The 17831-nt window shown below is 44.4% G+C and overlaps 1 protein-coding gene across 4 annotated transcripts in view; it reads left to right on the top strand.

The window, feature by feature from the left end:
• The window catches only part of LOC126183472 (ecdysone-induced protein 74EF), a 692094-nt gene that overhangs the window by 658148 nt on the left and 16115 nt on the right, over positions 1-17831 (top strand). For all 4 annotated transcript variants that reach the window (XM_049925485.1, XM_049925484.1, XM_049925488.1 and 1 more), the window contains 2 exons: positions 1521-1676; positions 7947-8054. In XM_049925485.1, the coding sequence (XP_049781442.1) occupies positions 1521-1676; positions 7947-8054 (264 nt within the window). The remainder of the gene's footprint in view (positions 1-1520; positions 1677-7946; positions 8055-17831) is intronic.

The following is a 17831-nucleotide window of genomic DNA, read 5'->3' on the forward strand; positions in this document are numbered from 1 at the left end:
AACCATCAGAGACATTTCAACCCTTCTAAAACTGCCCACGTCGACTGCTCATGATTTCATGTAACGGCGGACAGCGACCGTCGAGCACTGTGGAGGTGGTAGTAAAAAAAAAAAAGATGAGAGCAACGGAAGGAATCGTTCTTGAGTTTCAAAATGGTACCAGCAGTCCAGCTAGCACAATGACTGTGCGTGCGGAGTTAAAGGGGGTGGGGGGGATGGGGTACAATGGTCGAACTGCTGCGCATAAGCCACACATTTCTATAGTTAGAGCTAAACGACGCTTGAGATGGTATAAACACCGACACCACTCGACAGTGGATCATTGATTTTGAGTGGTGAATCGCACTGTGCCAATGTGACGGAAAGGTTTGGTTTTGGCAGATGCCTGCAGAACATTATCTCCTGCCATGTGTAGTATCAATAGCGAAGTACGGAGGAGGCAGGTATGGGGGTGTTTTTCGTGGGTAGAACGTGGATCCCTCATTGCACTAAAAAAAAAGTGCGGAAGGATATGAAAACATTTTTTTATACAGTGGTTAGCACACTGGACTCGCATTCGGAAGGACGACGGTTCAATCCCACGTCTGGCCATCCTGATTTAGGTTTTCCGTGATTTCCCTAAATCGCTCCAGGCAAATGCCGGGATGGTTCCTTTGAAAGGGCACGGCCAAATTCCTTTCCCGTCCTTCCCTAATCCGATGAGACCGATGACCTCGCTGTTTGGTCTCTTCCCCTAAACGACCCAATATCTGCATCATCAAGCCGCATCTGCGAGGCAATGGTTTGTGGACGATAACACTCCTGAAATGGTCTGGCCTGCCCAGAGTTCCGACCTGATCACAATGGAATACATTCGGGATGAGTTAGAATGTCGACATCGCTCCCCCACCGTCCAACGATTCTGCCTTCTACGGGTAAGGCTTATGAGGAAGAACGGTCTCCCTTTCCTCCACAGACATTCAGACGCCTCATTGAAAATGGCCTCGGCAGAGTTCAGGCCGCCCTAAAAGCGAAGGGTGGACACGGTCAACCCGCTAATAGGTGTCCGGATACTTTTGATCAGATAGTGTACTCCTGTTCGAGGCATCCTCCCCTGCAGGGGTTAGGCTGCCAGCTCCACACACTTACCCACCAACGCGTGCTGTCGCTTTCTATGCGCGACACTTATACGCCCCAGCTGCTAACGTCCTACTCTCCAGTCCTACATATGCCTTTCGCTCCTAGCCCTCGACCACTCTCGCCGGTACCAGCAGCAGAGCAATCCACTTCCAGCAGCAGCTGCGCCATTGCAGGATACGAGGCCACACTTCTAACGTCAACCAGAAATCTTCACAGCCTCGTGACCTCTTAATTTAAGTTTTACTCTGTATTTCAATTTCCTTATATGTAATGTACTTACTGTAGAATGCTTTATGAAACAAAAACCGAGGAGCAGCCGACTGTCTGCTGGCAGTGTTCCCCACCTCGCTAAGAGTAAAGACGACTGTGCCTGAGTGATTTTTATTGTTGTGCTGTTGCAGTGGACACGGCGGAGCTCTGCCCCACGCAGTCGCCTCCGCCGGTGGTGGTGAAGCGCGAGCCGATCACGGAGCACAAGCCGGCGTTGTTGCACGGGCTGCTCAGCCAGCATCCGCACGCGCTTCTCACCCACAGGTCCACCTACACTGCATCCACAGGTACGCCCACACGTTTGTCTGAGAAAACCAGTTGCTTTTATTTTCACTTCATTCACCAACAGTGTTAGTGTTTATAATTGGAAGTGCGGCTACTCACAGACGTCAAGTGTAGGTTGTAATTATGGTATGGCAGCGAAACTTGGTAGATGCTCTAACGCTGGAACAAAATAGTTCCAGTTTTGGCCACCAGGTGCAAATCTGGCGCTTTATATGCAAGAAAGACGTATAAAAATGTTTGCATATTTAATGGTTTAGAAACGGGACGTGAGCAGAAAAGACCGAACAAGTGATAAAGGCACGTACAAGTGCAGGTTGTGACACATCGACGATAATTACGGAAATTTGGGTCTGGCCGAAGCGGTTAAGGTACCGCTCAAGTAAAATGGGAAATCCGGGTTCGAATCCCAGTCGGGCAAAAATTTTCACTGTCGTCATTCCAATGTACAGTCGAAGATGGTTCATATTCGCAACTGCGAATACATTTTCTGAGTTTTTTACCGCTGGTCACACATTTGTAATCTGTCAGGAAGTTTCAAATGTTCAAATGTGTGTGAAGTCTTATGGGACCAAACTGCAAGTCTTACACACTACTTAAACTAAGTTAAACTAACTTATGCTAAGAACAACACATACACCCATGCCCGAGGGAGGACTCGAACCTCCGGCAGGAGGGGCCGCGCAGTCCGTGACATGGCGCCTCAAACCGCTCGGCCACTCCGCGCGGCTCAGGAAGTTTCAAAACAGCGCACACTCCACTGCAAAGTGAAAGATTCATTGCAGCACAGATACACAGTCGACACCGAATAAAACAGAAGGATCAGCTCTCGTTACCTCAGTCTATGTTACAAACACACATGACAATCGCTCATAATGTCCGGAGAAAAAATAATGCGTATCCGAGATCGCACATAACTACATTACAGAATATGCAAAAAGACATTTATAGATAGAAATCGACGATATCGCCAAGCAGTGGCAATGTACCATTTTGCATCTCATAGCAGCTACTTGAAGTAGTGATCACCTGTGTTACGTCACGCAGAACTACAGAAATGTTGCCACCCTTTCAAATCCACTGGTCTGTTCTAATCTCACCCTAAATGGCCACAATCCTCGCAAGTAATTCCGTGTCCGTACCCATTACGCTGTCGTAGAACATGTGTCCTTGTATATCCCCAAGAGGGGGAAAAATGGGAAGTTGTGAACGGAGGCATCTGGCAGACTAGAGAATAAGGCGTCTTCTTCCAGTCCTATGTCCAGCAAACAAAGCACCGGTCCGGATCTCCGCACCGAAATGAGGTGAGGTGCAGGTTTCCAGTAACGGTGAACAAGGAAGACAGAAGACTTTACCCGATAATTAATGCACTTAATTGCCACTTGTAAATGAATGAAATGAAAATAAATGCAAGAGTACAGCGAACAGCCGACAATGTAGTCATTATTACCTTAATTTAGTTTCTTAACGCTCTTTTCTTGTTTCTAAATATATAATAGGGAATTTCCAATGTTTGTGAATTTTTCCATACTTATATATAATACTTCTATGTAATATTGTTAATTTAAGTACATTTTAGTTGGTATAGCTTTACCTAAGAATATCGGTAGCACCTGTTCTGAAAAAAATTACATTGAAAGTTTACTGTGCGTGACAGTAAAAGAAAATGACGAAAGAAACTAGAGTTTCTGCTATTTCCATTTACTTGGTTGTTTGGTGTAAATTTGAGTTCCTCTTTAGTACCAACACTGGAAGATCGTTCCACGCATACTTAAAAGAATGGGGGGGGGGGGGGTAACCTTTCGAAAAAAATACGAATTTGGCGAGGCTGTGGGCTGTTACTCTGAGCTTAAATAGTCACGGCTGGAACAAGAGTTCAAGGAAATTAAAATACTTGGCTGCTGTGCATCTACCTGCCAATGTATTTGTGAAGCGCGAGCCTCAATGAGACATCAGTTTCTTTATTTGTGTGGTCACATCGATTTCACAGTGTCTGATTCTCATTAACTTCCATACTGTTGCTCATAGTGAACCACAGTTTCAGCTCTACAGAATATATAACATGTATGTATATTAATAAATACATTACCGTTATGCCTTCCATCGGCACTGTTGTAGTTCCGGGCGCTTGTCGAGAAAGATATTTCTACAAGGCTATTTCTACAAGGAACTTATTCGTATACCAGGCATGCTCGCCTCACACATTTCTCGCCTCATAAATGCGGCTGTCACAGTTGCGGCAGATTACATAATGGCGAGCAACTGAATTACTCTTGCCACTGAAAACAGAGAGCAGGATTTCGAAACGAGCGAGGACGCGACATCTCGTGTTGCCTCATTCCATTCAGGGGTTGTGAGAATTGACGGGGGTTCCCCCACTGTTCGCTACGCAGGAGTGCGCGGAAACTACAAACAGAAAGCGTTAGGTTTCCTTACTTTCTGCTCCTAGACACTGCCGAGTCAATATGATCCTTGCATTTGGAAGAATTCTGGTTTTCCTCTTAATCGGTAAAAAAGAAACTGAACCTGCAGAATGAGACGTGTCCTTTCATGTCATTTCACCTAGATCTTCTGCAATTATTTCCCTGGGCACATGAATCATACAGATCTCTTCATCTAACATGGATGTTACTTTTCATAGTTGCCTGACTGCCCGTGAAAGTCAAGGGAAAGGCTATTTTGGGTTATTGTGGTAAGAGAGGCTATCCATTTGGCGGCTTCCTTGCAGGGCACGCTTGGTGTAACAAGAGAGATAATTACTGTGACGTATTCGATACTCGGTGGTGCTGACTGGAAGTACTCGAAGACGGGGTGAAGTTTCCGGAATTGCGCCATCGGTTACCGATTAGTCTCAGTGTGTGACGAGGGACACGTCAGCGTCTTCCTGATGAGAGGCATTAAGCGCGCACAACACGCTCAGACGCGTTTCACGCTTCACTGCCGTTCATCCCAGGGTTCACCGTCGGAACACGGCGATAAATATTTCTGTTTATGGTTGCTCGTTAATCAGCAGATATGCTCTTCACATCCCCGAGGAGTTTTAGCCTCTTCTTTGAAATGTGACGAACATGGGAGCTCGGTTCGACGCGCTAATGCGTCCGATTTGTTCGTACTGTGATGATAACAAGGAGAAAGTCAAGTTTAGAGGACGTCCTACATAATGCCGATCAAACACGTTGGAGCTGTAATTATGAACATACACAGGTATTCGAAAGGAATGAGGATGACACTCTCTTCAGATTTTCAGTGATTTCGACAAATCACTCCATGTGAATGTCGGCACTGTTGCTTCAAGAAGCCCAAGGTTGGCTCCATCCTTCCTCGTTCTACAACGGAATCTGTGTTCTGTTTGTAACGTCCTTAATATCAGCAATACGTCAACCTTAATACAGAAATTTGCTAGTACAGTATAAACGAATAGCTTTCGAACATCCAGGAATGGAATGAAGGAATAAAAAACAACTTGACGCTAACATTCCCAAAATTCCTTAGCATAAACAGTAAGACAGTATCTATAATAACGCCGATGTTGACGACATGTTAGATATTACCAGCCTCTGGTTTTGTCATGTAAATTGGTGTTCCTCAGTAGTAACAACAGTGAACGATAGTTACTTATCTGCCTTTTTTTCAAAAAAAAAAAAAAAAAAAAAAAGAATGGTTGAAGAGGGTAACTTTATGGACAAAATCCTTGATTGTGGCGAGGCCATAGAACAGTGCTTCATGTTCGACCTCGAATAGTCTCCCGTGGGGTCAGCCACGATTTATAATTTCAATATGAAACTACTGCGCTAAACCTGACTTCACTATCACAGCATAGAGCTGTTAGCCACAATTTAAAGAGTGCGCGTGCGGACATGGACATCGGGGGGGGGGGGGGGGGGGGGGGGGGGGGTGACAGCGATCTACACAATATGACTGGAACCTGCGACTTCCTGTTTGTGCTCGAGCCTCAGCCAGGTGTGCCATATATTTGCAGTGCAGCCTAACGCAACCCCTACGCAAGGTCCAGAGCAGCTGCAGTTTCCGGACAACATCTGCCCATGTGGCTGAACCCTTTACGTGCGCTGAGGAAAAATACCCCCACCACTGCTTTCTGTCAGGGGTTAACGCCCTTTCGTGAGCGTGTCCCTGTTCAAATGCGTCCTAATTCAAATGGAATACGCGAAATATCTGCCGAGCTAAGCGCTTCAAACAGGTCCCTTCTTTCCCGTAATTTAGGAGCATGAGGAGATCTGTGATAAAAAGAAATGGTGCTACCAGTCACAATAGAAACATGTTTCGAGGTTAGAACTCATCATAAGGCTCCAACGACAGTACAACAAACATTTCACACAAGAGCACATAGATGTTAAAATATTTTTTGTAGAGTCTTGGATAATCTAGCAAGTTGCGAAATGTATTGTATGTTGGTCTGCTGTTCACATGAAAAATTTTAAATAATCACTCACTTTGTTCTTGTGACGTGGCTGTCATCTAATGATGTGATCTGCCCATGTGGCTGAACCCTTTACGTGCGCTGAGGAAAAATACCCCCACCACTGCTTTCTGTCAGGGGTTAACGCCCTTTCGTGAACGTGTCCCTGTTCAAATGCGTCCTAATTCAAATGGAATACGCGAAATATCTGCCGAGCTAAGCGCTTCAAACAGGTCCCTTCTTTCCCGTAATTTAGGAGCATGAGGAGATCTGTGATAAAAAGAAATGGTGCTACCAGTCACAATAGAAACATGTTTCGAGGTTAGAACTCATCATAAGGCTCCAACGACAGTACAACAAACATTTCACACAAGAGCACATAGATGTTAAAATATTTTTTGTAGAGTCTTGGATAATCTAGCAAGTTACGAAATGTATTGTATGTTGGTCTGCTGTTCACATGAAAAATTTTAAATAATCACTCACTTTGTTCTTGTGACGTGGCTGTCTTCTAATGATGTGATCAGGTACCTCCATTTCTGTGGCTCTTTTGAACTTGTTAGCCATTGCTCTCAAACTTCTAGAGGTAACTTGAAACACGATATCACAGACAACTTAACAGTGCAGAAAAACAAGATGGTGGTCAAAGCAAAGCTTCTTTCGGTGACTGATGTTGTTCGGTGAAATACAGGGTGATCAGAAACAGTCTGAGCAGCTTGTAAAGGTGTTGCAGGGAAGGTTATGCCGAGAACTAATTGTTTAAAAGATCGATTGGATGCGCCGTTTGCGAGTTAATTGGCACTGAAGTGAGCCAATCAGGCCGTTGCGCACCCAAATTCAAGTGGCCCACCAGATGCAATTAGTGTTAGTTGTTCTCATAGCGTAGACGATAGCGCACGAGACTGCTCCGCCTTTCGATCGGGTTCGATCCTTACTAGCGTACCATGTCCAATTTTTGTATCGCTCTCTTGTTCGATTTTACGGTACCAAATGAAGAACATGTTTGGCGACACCGTCTCCGGCGGGCCGCTTGAATTTGCGTGCGCAACTGCCTGATTGGCAAACTGCAATGGCAATTAAACCGAAAGGTGCACAACGTATTGAATTACTTCTTAACAATTATTTCTCCGCACAGCCTATCCTGTAACTCCCTTATATCCAGACTCTTTCTGACCACCGTGTATAATACAAACTCAGTGATGTGACAATTTTACATTAAAACGACTGTATTCAATTTTATTTTAAACAATTACAAAGATGTTGTGGGAACCTACATTCATATACGACCTTAATTTTTATGTATTTTGTATTTTAATAATATTGAATTGAAGTTGGTGAAGAAATCTGTATTCCTAAACTTTGTCATTTCATTTAGGATTTTGTTTCTTCACATTTGGCCATGGATGAAAATTTCGAAACATGTTGCTAATTAAATAATTTAGTCAATAAATTTTCTGACTGGAAGCGGTATTTGTAAAACCTTTTCAAATTTTTGGAACAGTCACGGTCGATTAACAATCCGGTTGTTTCACACCTATCACAAGCCTTAACCACTAATCCATTTTAGTATGACCGAGAAAAATATTCTGGAAACAGGAAGCGGGTCTCGTGTCTGATTCCGTTGTAGAATGCCAAGCTTCCCATAAAATGTAATATAATAGTCTTTTAATTTACACCATAGACAGTGGTACCAAGTAAAACAAAAAGGAACTCTCGGCAAGACTTTTAACATATAGTAAAAACATTGTGGACTCATATCGAAACGGAGCACCCGATTGCGACACGAAGTGTTTACGTACAGCTTGTTTGTTCTTGTGTTTTCTTAGCGCTACAGTGTACGGCGTTTTTTTGTTGACAGGCTCACTGCCACCGAGTCCAGCGGACTCCGGCGTCTCCGACGTTGACAGCAGCAGCAGCGGACACGCGTCCAATGACGAGCTCAAGGCGCGGCTGCAACCCACCCCAGGTAACGCCAATCCATTATTCTTCTCTAACAATAACCCGCGCTGAAGATATGTAAGCTAACCCTACATTTAGATCAGAAAGTTTGTAATTAGTCTACTTTAACGCCACAGCAGAATAGTAGCTCGTGAAGATGGAAATTGACGTTTAAATTTCTGCATAGGACGATTAACCATAGGCTAAAGAGAATTTTTTACCTTGAGTCATTCCGAATTGTCTGTTTTGCCCGTGTAAATTTCTACGAGATCGTAGTTTCTCACGACATTCTTGTATAAAACATCCTTTGTTTACTCGTCGCGTCGAATCTGTGTAAAATCTCGAGAATTCGACGAAATCCTCCATCATCTTCGCCAGAAAGAGCTGACTGTCGTTGGTGTTGTTGTAGTGACGTTTATAGCACACAGGTGACTTCTCATTGGTCGACGTACGTCATCATTACATTCATGTTGCCATAGACCGAGGCCTACGGGAAAGACTGGCCGCGGCGAGTACGTCACGAAGTTAAGCCTGCGCTCGCTCGCTCGACTCAGCAAACTACGGTTCTACACCTGTAAACTCGTTACTAGGTGTGTACGTACAAACGAGAATTGGATCTTCTAACGGAAGCCGCTATTATAGAGTCTTACTGTTATTAGTCCTACAATGATCGTAAGTCCATAGGCCTACTTATAACTTTTTACGGCTGTACTGGGGTACAATAAAATTAATATTATACCAAAATGATTATCAGTTGCATAAGGCACCACTTCTTGTACGAAATGAGGACTGTTAAGCAGAAGAGACTAAATGCTATAAACAAGCCGTTATACCTTTTATACTAGGGTAATCCAAAAAGTAAGGTCTCCTATTTTTTTGTAAGTACATAGATCTGTTTATTTCTACAATGGTTTACATCAGTTTACAGTTCGAACATTTAGCTGTTTTTCGACATAATCACCATTTCTGTCGATGCATTTTTGTAGACGCTGTGGCAGTTTTAGTATGCCTATGTCATACCAGCTCGCCGCCATGCTGTTCAGAAAGTTATGAACCTCTTCTTTCACCTCCTCGTCGGAGCTGAATCGCTTTCCTGCCAAATGTTCTTTCAACATAGCGAACGGGTGATAGTCACTGGGCGCCAAGTAAATGCTATAGGGTGGGTAGATGATTATGTTCCACTGAAACTGTTGCAGGAGAGCAAAGGTTTGCCGAGCGATGTGTGGGCGAGCGTTGTCATGGAGAATGTGTACGCCCTTGCTCAACATTCCCCTTCTCCGGTTCTGAATTCCCCATTTGAGTGTTTTCAGAGTCTCACAGTACCTGTCAGCGTTAATTGTGGTCCCAGCGATTCAGCTCCGACGACGAGGTGAAAAAAGAGGTTCATAACTTTCTGAACAGCATGGCGGCGAGCTGGTATGACATGGACATACAAAAACTGCCACAGCGTCTACAAAAATGCATCGATAGAAATGGTGATTATGTCGAAAAATAGCTAAACGTTCAAGGTGTAAACTGATGTAAACCATTGTAGAAATAAACAGATCTATGTACTTATAAAGAAATAGGAGACCTTACTTTTGGGATTACCCTCGTATCGAGTATTGATCTTAAATTACATTTTGTTGTAGTACTGTTAATCAGTAATAGTTCATAATAGCAGATTCCAATAGAAGATGTAATTCTCGTTTGAAGATAAACGCCCAATTGCGAGTTAACATGTTTAGAAACGCATTTTGTCTGTTGAGCTGAGCGAGCGAGCTCAGGCCTACCTACGTGACGTACCGCCGCGGCCTGTTTCTCGTGGGTCTCGGCCGTAAGATTGTGTCCGTGTCTGCACTGGCGGTGCCAGTGCCTTCGTAGGAACGTAAACAATTCGGCAAATTTCTTTGTCTCTTTTTCAGCGTCTAGAGCTCGCTTCCATGCATTCGAAGATTATAGCCGCTCCCCTGGTTGGAATTGTTCTCGCACTTCGTAATTTCTACTGCTTCTTTAGTAACAGCGCTCCAGTACGAAGAAGCGTGGAACAAGGTTTCAGTTTCTGCTGCATATTCCACCGTCAGTGATCGTCAGAGTAAGCAGCTTATCAGGCAGATGACACCATCGCATTTATTTGTCTCTTGTATGATATCTGATAGAACGTATTTCTGCGTATATTCGCATGCATTAATTTTGCTTCCGAGGTGTGGTTTAAAGCGACAGTAGCTCAAAATGACGAAAATTCTATCCGTGAATCTCGAAAGATGTCAGAGACTCGTCTTTCTTCACTGTTATGCATTAAAAGAAAGGATACGTCTACATCTACCTATACCCATATTCCACAATCTACTTTACGGTGTGTGGCGGAGGGTTCTTTGTGCACCACTATCACTTGCCCCTTTCCCAGTTTTAGTCACGGATGGTTCGCAGGTAAGCCTCTCTAATTTTATCTTCATGGTCTTTCCTCGCACATACGCAGGGGGAATCGATATACTGGTTGTCTGTTCTAGGAACGTACACTCTCGGAATTTTAGACTATATCGTGATGCAGAACGCCTGTCTTACAGCGCCTGCCACTTTCGCGTGTATTAGATAAACCTGTAACGACACGTGCTGTACTTCTTCGGATGTTCTCTGTTCCCTCTATCAATACTATCTGGTGCGGTTCCCAGACTGTCGAGCAACAATCAAGTAATGATCAGATTTGCAGTGATCAACCCGGGATGTGATTTTACTAGCACTCCTTTTCGAAGTGGTATACCCCTGCCTTTTTCGTCCTGAGAACCGGTCACGCATGCGAGATACAGTGGAACCTACAGTTTTATACAGTTCGGCAGCTAATCACAGAGAAATGGAAACCAATGACAGTGTGATTCATTTCATCTTAAAGACAGCTACTTTTCGTATACGTTGCGAAAAACCCTTCGGCAGTAATTATAGTGTAGGCTTTTTAATGACAAACGAAAGTGAAAAAGACGCAGTACCAAGGGAGCCGCATTTCCTCACAGCTGGCAGTACACAACGCCTTCTGCCAAGGATTGCGCGAGAATTTCTAAAAACGTAAACGCGTGGCTCCGTCAGTGCTAGCATTGCGCCCGCCGCGGTCGATGCTCCTCTACAATTTTACTGCAGTTCCTCGCCAAAGTTAAGCTCGCGCGGCAGCGATGGCCGAGCAGTCACAAAGGGCTGTTCAACGGCCCAACTGGAATGCATCCCGCACTTTGTGCGCCTCTGACTGCTCACCGAGGAATTACGTGCCATGTGGTATGCCAGGTGTAGCATCTTTGAGTAAATTTTTGTGGGGACTGGATGTGCAACGTAGGTGCCAATGAAACACACGTATTAGTCTGCAAAAAGCGTCCATGGTTACACTTGAGAAGACTGCATATGAGATACAGGTCATCTTCCACTGCACCATAGGTTCATCACTCAATAAGACAGAATAGAAACCACAATCTGAAGGTCGGGAATCTGGGTAGGTATGAAAATGATGACGAGTCTCTCCGTAATCCAGATGTAACTAACTGCATTCAGGCCAAGGGTAACCGCCTTTGTGCTATTTCGCACTTCGATCCCATTTTTGAGGTTCTGTTTCTCTCACTACCACAGAATCTAAATAATAGTCACAAATTTCTGCTTACAATGTATGTATCTTTACACTACAATGTCGTTTATGCATGCATGCATGCATGCATGTCTGTAGGAATAGACACTGTTCTTGACGATTACAGCTGCTGTAAATGGATTCGTAATTTGCAAATACGTATTGACATCATCTGTTTGCGACGCATGAAAATTTCTGGCGGTTCGGGACAAATGGTTCAAATGGCTCTGAGCACTATGGGACTTAACTGCTGTAGTCATCAGTCCCCTAGAACTTAGAACTACTTAAACCTAACCAACCAAAGGACATCACACATATCCATCCCCGGGGCAGGATTCGAACCTGCGACCGTAGCGGTCGCGCGGTTCCGGACTGTAGCGCCTAGAACCGCTCGGCCACTGCGGCCGGCCGTTCGCGACACGAACCCGGGTTTCCCGCTTATCGCGAGCGGCGGTCGCCTTAACCACTTCTGCTATCCGGCCAGGCCTCCACGACCGTCCCAGATCGCCATATGTCACGCTGCCCACGACCCTTATGCTTGCACATTTCGTGATTCCCGTCCTTCATCTTCTAAACATAGCTCTGAAGTATTATGTCAGTAAAAGACGATGACAATACGTGTCCAATTTTTTTGTCTATTCACACATTCATTCATTGCTGAGAGCCCTCGACTATCAGTACAATGGTTTAATTTTTAACAAAAAATTTTTTCCATTTTCGGAGTTACGAGCTTTTTTTTTCAGAAGAAGTGATGTGTTACACAATGGCGAAGATGAACTTGTGCTCAAAGCTCTTAAGGTATGCATTTTAGAGCCCATGTTTACTAGACGTTTTTTCTTGTTTTTGTCCATACTACCACCTCTGAAAGTTGCCAGGTCTGCAGTCTTAACAATGACAGCACCAGTACATGTAGTCCACTGCCAGAAGTATCAGAATGACTTTCGATTTTAAGTGTTGACTCGGTCGTTTACGGATCAGGGTCCCTTACCTCAGATTGATAAATTTCTCCTTCTCTACCATCCCTGAAAGCTTGTAACATCATCACGGAATCACGCTGTGTGTCTCGCGAAATGACCATAACGAGAAATTATAACTTATCCATAGCTGACAGTCGGTCTTCCCATTCTTCATTCGCTTGTGTAAGAAGGACGAGAGGAAATTGTAGTAGTTCGAGAACTACCCACCAATACACACCTGAAGGTGGCTTGCGATCTACACTTGTAGGTACAGCCAAAATAAAATCTCGAGAAAACGGGTCGCAACTTAAGCGTAGATGAAAGCAGAGACCAGGTCGCGATATCCTTGCCGGTAATATCCTGTTTTCAGTATGCTACAAAAAACAACGCTACTTAATCCTGCAAGTAGAGTCGAAGAGTCGTAATGTCAAACGCTCTAAGTGTCAACTCTCACATTTGCTAGGACAATAAAAAAATGTATCTCTTTTAGTACATGTTGTTGTTGTTGTGGTCTTCAGTCCTGAGACTGGTTTGATGCACCTCTCCATGCTACTCTATCCTGTGCAAGCTTCTTCATCTCCCAGTACCTACTGCAGCCTACATCCTTCTGAATCTACTTAGTGTATTCATCTCTTGGTCTCCCTCTACAATTTTTATCCTCCACACTACCCTCCAATACTAAATTGGTGATCCCTTGATGCCTTAGAACATGTCCTACCAACCGATCCCTTCTTCTAGTCAAGTTGTGCCACAAGTTCCTCTTCTCCCGAATTCTATTCAATACCTCCTCATTAGTTATGTGATCTACCCATCTAACCTTCAGCATTCTTCTGTAGCACCACATTTCGAAAGCTTCTATTCTCTTCTTATCCAAACTATTTATCGTCCACGTTTCACTTCCATACACGGCTACACTCCATACAAATACTTTCAGAAACGACTTCCTGACATTTAAATCTGTACTCGATGTTAACAAATTTTTCTTCTTCAGAAACGCTTTCCTTGCCATTGCCAGTCTACATTTTATATCCTCTCTACTTCGACCATCATCAGTTATTTTGCTCCCCAAATAGCAAAACTCCTTCACTGCTTTAAGTGTCTCATTTCCTAATCTAATTCCCTCAGCATCCCCCGACTTAATTCGACTACATTCCATTATCATCGTTTTGATTTTGTTGGTGTTCATCTTATATCCTTCTTTCAAATGGTTCAAATGGCTCTGAGCACTATGCGACTTAACTTCTAAGGTCACCAGTCGCCTAGAACTTAGAACTAATTAAACCTAACTAACCTAAGGACATCACACACATCCATGCCCGAGGCAGGATTCAAACCTGCGACCGTAGCGGTCGCGCGGTTCCAGACTGTAGCGATTTTAACCGCTTGGCCACTACGGCCGGCCCTTCTTTCAAGACATTGTCCATTCCGTTCAACTGCTCTTCCAAGTTCTTTGCTGTCTCTGACAGAATTACAATGTCATCGGCAAACCTCAAAGTTTTTATTTCTTCTCCATGGACTTTAATACCTACTCCGAACTTTTCTTTTGTTTCCTTTACTGCTTGCTCAATATACAGATTGAATAACATCGGGGATAGGCTACAACCCTGTCTCACTCCCTTCCCAGCCACTGCTTCCCTTTCATACCCCTCGACTCTTATAATTGCCATCCGGTTTCTGTACATAACTTATTTGTATCCAAAAAATTGAGCAGATGTATCACAGAGTTATGGTGCTCACCTCATCACTGCAAAAAATGAGACACATGAGAAAATAGGTAGTTTATTAAGAACGTTCTAGGTGCCGTTTCAAGACCCGATCGGAAGCTGAGTAGGACGGGGAGAAGTGCGTGAGGAGCCGTCGTCGCCAGCGGCCGGTGTCACCTGTTGAGCGCGCCGTGTTTGTTCTTCGTGGCGGCGGCGAGCAGCGGCTGCGGCAGCCGACAGCCCCTGCCCCACATAGCTCTCTCGCCACCCGCGCTTCCGGAAACAAGCCGACCCCTCTTCCTTCATCTCTCCCGTACTCCTTGCGCGCGTGAAACGTACCTGGCGAAACACAAGCAAACTGTCATTACTCCTGCGTAAGAGCGCCGAAACCAGAAATGCTTTTGAGGCCCCTGTAAACGATCAAACTTGTTTGTCAAATTCGCTGTTTCCTATCCACGAGTTTGTCAAACAAGCACGCAGACGAACCGGCAAATTTTGTCAGATTTAATCTCAGTTTTGAAGTCGCTACCGCGAAGTATTTTGACGCTAGTGGAAAAGGCTACCAACGCATACAAAATATTTCTTGCATTGACATTAGCGCTGCGTATACAGAAGAAAGAGGAAACAAGATACTTGTCCTGGGAGTGGTAGAAATTGAGGGATAAATATACCATTGCAAATCTGATGGAAGTTCACTAAAATACCACAACGTGGGAACATATACAATGATCGTGGAAGAACCGGAGAGCTTCGATTTTGTTATTTTAATGCGTTCACATTTGTATGTTGTGTATAGAATGTTTTTTTTTTTTCTTCTTCTTCTTCTTAACGTCTCCCTGCGTAATATATGGCTCGGAAAGATGCAACACTTTTACCATTTTGCTAATTACCAGGGCTCCTTTGTTTTTACTATATACTCTTTCGATCGCAGTTTCCACAATAGTGGTGTCGCGCGATATTGTGAGAGCCGGCCGGAGTGGCCGAGCGGTTAAAGGCGCTACAGTCTGGAACCGCACGACCGCTACGGTCGCAGGTTCGAATCCTGCCTCGGGCATGGATGTGTGTGATGTCCTTAGGTTAGTTAGGTTTAAGTAGTTCTAAGTTCTAGGGGACTTATGACCACAGCAGTTGAGTCCCATAGTGCTCAGAGCCATTTGAACCATTTGATATTGTGAGAAAAACTCTTTCTCGCTAAACATGCAGGGTGAAACATCAACAAAAACAACGCCCTTTAGCTTGTCAAATCGGCCATCAGTCAAAATTTCTCTTAAATACGTTAGACCCAGTCTGTGTTTGACAGACGTGACAGACAAAGCCGAAAGGCCGCCTAATAATTTGACAGGCTAGTGAAGTTTGACACGTTGTTTGATCGTTTGCAGGGGCCTCTACAGTAATATGCTCTGTTAAGCAAGAGATGTAGGTTAATGCGTCCGAAGTAAAGGCATGTTTCTTAATCATTGGCAAGTAGTCACTCTGTCGTGTTTACCTAGTCAAATCTCCCTGCCTTCTGAAATAACAAAAGAAAAACAATTTTTTGAGCTCTCGGGCAATGCAGTACCGCAGAAGCCACGAGGAGGCGGTATGGGAGGAGGAGGAGGAGAAGGAGAAGGAGAAGGAGGAGGAGGAGGAGGAGGAGGAAGCGTGCCATACGTGTTGGCTGTGAACGTGACTCACAATGCTGCCGCAACCGAACTGGGAACGCTTTGGCCATGCCTCACTTCCTCTATCGCTCCTGTACCACAGCGAATGATAATACCCGGCGCGTGTTTGGAATGACTTGCTTCCCTTCGCGATGTGGTGGTAAGTTCTGTAGTCACCACAGGGGAAGATTGACGCGATTCACCGGGGTATATTTTTCAGTGAAGTTGTTAGATACGGGCTGTAAGGAAGTAATACGTAATTAATATTTAGTAGGAAACGCTCTCCTTGTATTCCACAATACGTTGTTTATTTGCTAAACGAGCCGGCTTTCGGCTTCTCAGGCCATTGTCAAGTGACAACTGAATGTCGCAACCAAGGATAAGATGACGTACGAATTACGTAGACGTTTCTGATACAGAACATATAGATGCAGAGTGTTTACAAATGAAAGTATTACTTAAATTTGCGCAGGAATTGTAACGTTTAATAAAAATGAAAATTTGAGTTTCTTAACTTTATATGGAAAACATTTTATTTAAAAAAGATGGAAAATAAAGTTGAATTCACTATTGTAATCTAGAGTCTGTATAACTGAAATTTAATTTAACAGATGAGAAAAAGAAAGTTGCGTTCGTAAATACTCTGTATCTTATCGCTGTAGTACGTATTTTCTGCATCTGTATCAGTACTATCTGAGAAAGTTGCACGCCATTTATTTTTGGGTGCGACATTCACTTCTCACCTGACTATGCCGAAAGCCTGTTCATGATGAAATAAATAGCATATTGTGGAACTTCAGGGAAATGTTTATTATTTTATATTCTCGTGTTCTAACGAACAGCGACGGAGAATTCATTTGATTTGTAACTGTCTCCCAGTGAACTGGATTTTACAAAAAAGCGTCAAAAATGTAAATGAGGTTACGAGGTGGTGATGGGGAAAGAAATGCTGTTTATGTCCTTCACAGAGTGAGGTGCGGTATCAGGAAACTGGGGGGCGTTTATGGGGAAATGCATGGCTTACGTGCAGCTGGGCGCTAGCTACGGCGACTGCCGGCTCACTTTCCCGTGCTACTTAGGGCCGCGCACGAAAGCTGACATCGTTCCGTCGCTTCCTGTCCATCGGAATCTCCCTCCGCTCACCGTTTCACTGCGACGGCGACCTCTGCGTCACCGCCGACTGTTTCCTCTACGCTGTGCATCGAGCGTGGCCGCGGAGCTACCGAGTGCTTTCCGGGCGCGCATCTAATCCAGGTTCCGGGACGCCTTCTACTGTGACCGACCGTGGCTTTTAGCCTGTTTCCGCAGTAAATGAAGAACTCTCTAGGGTCGGCTGTTTCCCTCCCAAATCCTTCGAATTTCTCACATCTTTAGCCGTTTAGACTGGCCTGACGCAGCTATAATATTTCCGCTGCTGATGAAAACGAACTACCGCACGATACTCAACTCCGTCACTGAACTGCGGCATCGGGAACTCTAGCTGCGAGATACGGTACTGTGGCACGGGGAGTACCAACACTGTAGATCCGTACCTGCGAACAACAAAGAATTAACTACATAACTTTATTTTTTCGCTTTGATAATTAAAACTTTGTGACTACCCCTCACATAATTCAGTGTTTTTGGTTTCACTACCGCACGTGAAACCGAAGCACTTTTATGTGAATGTTGATCATAGTGTGTGGCAGGCGCGGAGTCATGACACGCCCCCTCCCCCCACCCCTCTCCCCTTCCTCCAAAAAGCAGGCCCTCTATTTTAGCCACTGATCTCCACAAATTATTATGATTATATTAAAACGTTGCATATAACCCTCTTCCGTAGCCGAGGTCGATGCCAGCACGGTAGCTCAGCGTGTTCGGTCAGAGGGTTAGCTGCCCTCCGTAATAAAAAAAAAAACTGAGTTAATGGATCAACGATGAACT

This window comes from Schistocerca cancellata, chromosome 4 (genome assembly GCF_023864275.1).
Source record: "Schistocerca cancellata isolate TAMUIC-IGC-003103 chromosome 4, iqSchCanc2.1, whole genome shotgun sequence".
In the NCBI taxonomy this organism is placed as follows: domain Eukaryota; kingdom Metazoa; phylum Arthropoda; class Insecta; order Orthoptera; family Acrididae; genus Schistocerca; species Schistocerca cancellata.